Source organism: Arachis hypogaea, chromosome 7 (assembly GCF_003086295.3).
Source record: "Arachis hypogaea cultivar Tifrunner chromosome 7, arahy.Tifrunner.gnm2.J5K5, whole genome shotgun sequence".
In the NCBI taxonomy this organism is placed as follows: Eukaryota; Viridiplantae; Streptophyta; class Magnoliopsida; order Fabales; family Fabaceae; genus Arachis; species Arachis hypogaea.
The window spans coordinates 18,134,657-18,140,376 of NC_092042.1; the positions used below are offsets into that span (position 1 = coordinate 18,134,657).

The 5,720-nt window shown below is 28.5% G+C and overlaps 1 protein-coding gene across 1 annotated transcript; it reads left to right on the plus strand.

Annotated features, from left to right (window-relative positions):
* The first annotated feature begins 1,029 nt into the window (after positions 1-1,029).
* On the plus strand, positions 1,030-1,979 carry LOC112702692 (uncharacterized). The gene has a single exon (XM_025753836.3). It carries the CDS (start codon positions 1,142-1,144, stop codon positions 1,814-1,816), a length of 675 nt encoding a protein of 224 aa, XP_025609621.1. The 5' UTR covers positions 1,030-1,141; the 3' UTR covers positions 1,817-1,979.
* Positions 1,980-5,720: the final 3,741 nt, after the last annotated feature.

The following is a 5,720-nucleotide window of genomic DNA, read 5'->3' on the forward strand; positions in this document are numbered from 1 at the left end:
TAATACTAAAAGGACGAATAAATTTATCACTTGACCAACTCAAGTTGATTAGCTATCAACGATTACTATAGGCTTGATTCAGTCATTGTTTTAATTTCTTTGTATGTGAACTAAGTAAATAATCTACCAAATACATAGATATAGTTGACTTCTTTTTTTTTTCTTAATTATTTTCGATGATCTGATCAAACTCTACTATTATTAGAATGTGGAATACCAATTAAATATTGCAAGTGCACCCACTACCAATTCCCAATCTCATGTTAGAGATTCCTTTAATGAAAAGTCTTAAACTACTTCCTCACCAAAACCCTTTGAAGATGCCTCTCGTTACACACACTCTCCAGTCGTTTACAGTACATATATATTTTAGAATTTTAATTAAGTAGTTCCCACGTTGATTTAGATTTAAATTATGTAAATAATTTATATATTTATAGAGAGACTTATAAGTTTATTGTTGTAAACTTATTTTTGTCAAAATATATGGTTAGTCTATTTTATTATTGTTTCTAACTTAATCTATTTATTTCTATGTGCTTAATTGCATGACTATTTACCCAATAAAAAAATGTTTGCATATCCTTTGATGCATATTTTAGAAATATTCAAAATCACCCTCTCTTTATTAGTAATAAAAAATAATTTTTATTAACATGTTTCTAAAACACCTATTAAATATATTCCAGAATCAAATATTTCTATTGATTCAATCACATACTATAACAATTTTGCTAAGGAGGATGACAAAAATTAGGGAGTGTCACACTTTTTATGGCTCTAAAATAATGTCATTAATATTAAAGATAATTACATTTAATTTCGTTCCAATTATCACTCCATTATCATATATTAATTAAGGGTGTTTTAATTTAGTAATTTTAAAGAAAGTTAATTCGATAGAAATATCCCATTAGCAACAAAGAAGGTGGCAATAATCTCTCTCCAAAATTGAACCAAAAAGTCACATAAAGATTACACATTAAAATTTACTTGTATTGATTAATTAATAATTAATATTAATAATTATATACACTTACATACGCGCACACATATTTCAATCTCAACCTTCCATGATAACTATATATACATATATTATATATATAGCAACCTAGCTAGGCAATTGAGGATCAGCATCATCATGTCATCAAAATCAAACCCTTCAAACATTATTCTCCAAAGTCCTCCCAATATCCTTGTTATGAGTCAAAAGAACAACAAGAAGAAGAAGAAGCTTAACATGTTCCTTGTTCATGATGAGGAACACTTATCAAGACAAGTATCATCAAATGAAGGTTATTACCATGATGTTGGTGAATCAGCATCGGTTCCATTTGTTTGGGAATCTCAACCAGGTACTCCTAAGGTTGTTAGATTCAGAGAAACCTCTTTTCCTCCTCTCACCCCTCCACCTTCTTATAATTACCAAAATGCCACTCCAAAAAACCCATTATTTACCAATGGCAAGAATAATAAAAACTCTTCAAAGTCTACTAGTCTTTTTAAAGCTTTATTATTTCCCAAGAAACGTAATAATAATAACAACAAAGGGTGTGTTGTTGTTCCTCCATCGCCAGAATCTCCTAATTCTTGGTCACACTCGTTGTCGTCGTCGTCTTCTTCTTTGTCATGGCGGCCAACATCGTACTCCGTGCCGAATTCTCCTATGGTACGACATCCTAGGAAGAGTGGTGGTACTACACAAAATGAAGATCTTTATTATGTGAATGATTCTAGTTTGTGTTTTGGAAATGCTAGATCAAGATGGTGTTCCTCGTCTATGTTCAAGAAGGTATTGCTTGGAGATGTTATGTAATAATAATGATAATGTGGAATTTTGGATTTTGAAATTATCTTTATTTGGTTAATGTATGTTAATAATGATAATTACTAAGTGCTGATATATAGTTGGAAAGATTATTGAATGTATACCAAACCAAACTTATTGTAATGAAGTGCACGTCATATCTTTTACTTTATTATTACCAATTTACCATATAAGGATTTTATTCCTTCTGTAATCTTATGTTATATATACTAAATTGATAGTAAATAATTATCATAACTAACATTGTTATTTATGGTGAAGGAAAAATATTTGGAATTAATTTTTTTAATCAACAATCAGTTATTTTTAGGGATAAGTATTATTTTGGTCCTTTATGTTGAGGGTCAGAATCGAACTCGCCCCTGGTGTATATTTTGATTTAAAATCATTTTTAATGTTGTATTTGATTTTAAAATCGTCCTTCTAATTTTTTTTTAAATGACAAAAATACTTCTTTTTTCACCATTTCATTCTTCTTGTTCTTCTTTCTCCAGGAGAACAAATTCTGTTCTTGTTCTTCTTCTTCCAGAAGAAGAAATTCTTCCATTAACAAACTCAAAACTTCAAATCTTAATACAGTTAACAAAATCCAATTACAAGAATTAAAAATACAACTTTTTTTACCATTTCATTCTTTTTGTTCTTCTTCCTCCAAGAGAACAAATTCTGTTCTTGTTCTTCTTCTTCTAGAAGATAGAAGAAATTCTTCCATTAACAAAATCAAAACTTTAAATCTTAATACAGTTAACAAAATTCAATTACAAGAATTAAAAATACTCAAATTCATCTCCAATTACAAAAATAAAAAATATATCATTTTAATTATCAAGAACAATCAAATACAAGAAAAAAGAACAAAAATTAGAGAAAAACACAAAATTCAAAAACAAAAATACAACAGTAATCCAGAAATCCAAAAATCCAGAAATAAGAATAAAAACAAAACCAACAATAAAAATTAGGAAATTAGGAATTATGATGAACAACATCAAATTCTCCAAATCTAACAACAACAACATATTCAATTTCTTTTTAAAACAGAAAGAATGAAACTTTATCTTATAAAAAGCATGGAGGTCGCCGTTGTTGCTCTTGGAGATCGCCATCGGGGTGGAGTTCGTCGTTGGCCGCTGCTGCTCTTGGAAATCACTGCACCGTCGAGGTGAAGGTCGTCGTTGGCCGCTGCTGCGCTTGGAGGTCGCCACGCCGTCAGGTGGAGGTCGTCGCGCCGTCGGGGTGGAGCGCTGTGCCGTCGGGGTGGAGGTCGCCGCCATCAGGGTGGAGGTTGCCGTCGAGGTGAAGTGTGTGTGGCAGTTGTGTGTGATAGAGAAGAAGAAGAAGAAGGAGGAGGAGGAGGTGGTGTGTGATGGTTGTGTGTGAAGAAGAAAAAGAAGAGTGATTGTTGTGTGTGAAGAAGAAGAACGAGAAGGAGTTGCGCTGTGTGTTTTGTGTTGTAACAGTGGAGTGAAGAAGATAGGGTTTGAAGTTAGAGAGGTGTGAGAATACAAAGATAAAATGGTCAAAAAGAATGATTTTAATACCAAATATAACATTAAGGACGATTTTAAATCAAAATATATACCAGGGACGGGTTCGATTCCGACCCTTAATGTGAGGGACCAAAATAATACTTATCCCTTATTTTTACTTTGATTATTTAATTTTCTTCTTTTTCTTAGTGTATGCTGGCCCACTACTTTGTTGGCTGGTTATTAATTAAAGAAAAATGAGCTCCTTAACAAAATTGTATTCTTGAAGGGAGTCAAAAATATCTTTCTATAAAGATATTTTTTAATAATTAAAATTTAACACATATAATTAATTAAATTGTGTTATTTTTGTCAAAATTACGCTAAATAAATTAATTTAATAAAAAAATGGTGAATCAAATATTGAACTGATTTAAATTAATATTATTTTTTATAGAAAATGACTACAATACCCTATTATAGAAAATAATTAAAATACTTTTATTAAATATATTAATTTTGAAAATCCTAAATTTTAGTGCTTTATTTTTCTATCGTAGGGTTAGGATTTAGAATTTTTAAAAAATATATATATATATATATATATATATATATATATATATAAGTAATTTAATCATTCTCTATAATAAGGATATTGTAGTCATTTTTTATAAAAAAAAATATTAATTTAGACCAGTTTAAGATTTTATTCACCATTTTTTTGCTTAAATCAATTTGTCTAACCTAATTTTGACAAAAATAATATGATTTAATCGATTATATATGTTAAATTTTAATTACTGAAAAATATTTTAAAAAATAGATGTTATATATATATATATATGAGAGCGATTCACTCTCAAATTATTACTTGCTTGTCAATTAATTAATTATTATCAAATAACTGTTTAATTTTAAATATTCATCAATTTAAAAAATATTGAGAAGTATATTGATATTGTAACAAAAAGGAAAATAGTTTAAAAATTATTCTTAATATTAACATCTAGCTAGTAGTGGTTTCTCTTTTCTAAGCATGGTTTCACTTATTCTCTTATAAAATAAATATATAATTGATATTAAAAAAATTATACAAGTAGTCTAATCAATTTGAGTTGGTTGAGTGAATTAGCTGCATTCACTCGTTTTTTTAGATGATTTTATTGTTATATCTTGTAATTTATTAATTATCAACAAATCTCAAATAAAATTAATTTTTGTGACAAATTAGCTCTTGTCTTGTTAGGTATGAATAAAATATCGTAAAAAAAAAAAAAGAAAGTTAAAGTAGATTCTCAAACAAGGCATATATATAATATACCACCACCTGGTTAAAAAATGAATAAAGAACAAAGGAGAAAGAATGGGTTAAATTAAAGCAGCTTCAATAAAAAAGAAGCAAAAGCTAAGAAGAAAGAAAGAGCGAGGAAGGAGCCATTATATTAATTAATCCAAACACTTTGACTTAAGTCTTATCTTTATATATTGGCATTGCTGTAAACCTATATATGAAAATAATGAAACTCGTTTTAGGTTAAAGTTTGGGAAAAGTTCTCTCTAAAGGACACTACAAAACTTTACTAGCTAGCAGCAGTTAATTATACCCCCTTATTATTTATATATTTTCGCTACTTTTCATATTATATATTGTGAATTAGATGAGACATGTTAAAGAAAAAAGTGTGTATATCATATAATATATGCTGCATATTTCGGGTAAGAAATAATGGTAAGATACGGGATTTGAGTACCCTAATAAGTCCTAAAGTGCGTACCTATAAAAAATAATAATATAAATAAAAATGTTAGTAGATACAAGAATTTTTGTAACACATTCGTATTTATTTAAAATTTTCACTTTTTGTCCGGGTGGGTGTTGTACCCTAATGAGGATGAGATCAGATTATTGGACAATTAAAGAAAAGTATTTGTAACACATTTTATATTGATTTAAAATGTATAATTAATATAATTTGTTATTGAAGGTCCCAAATGAAATAAAAAAAGTTGAATTAAAGAATTATTTTTATGATTTAATAAATCTAATTTATAGTATACTGAATTTAGGAGATTTTTTTTGTTTTTATCTTGTCCTACACTAGCAGAATAAAATATAGGTGAAAGTTGCAGAAAAAAAGAATAAAAAAGAAGGAAAAAATTCTACATCCATGTAAAAATTATATGGATGGTATCCATGTAACTTTCACTTTACGCCCCCACACTCCCGCTTATTTTACACGCGCCTTTTATAACCTAGATAACGGATTCTTATTTTGCGTTATCAACGTTTCTCAACGTAAATTTTTTTATACAACGTAAACCTCTTTCGCTCAACCTAATTAAATTCGTTGTTCTCCTTTTTCGGGTTTTTCTTCTCTGCATTATAGATCTGGATTGATTCAACGCAATTATCTTCGTCGTTC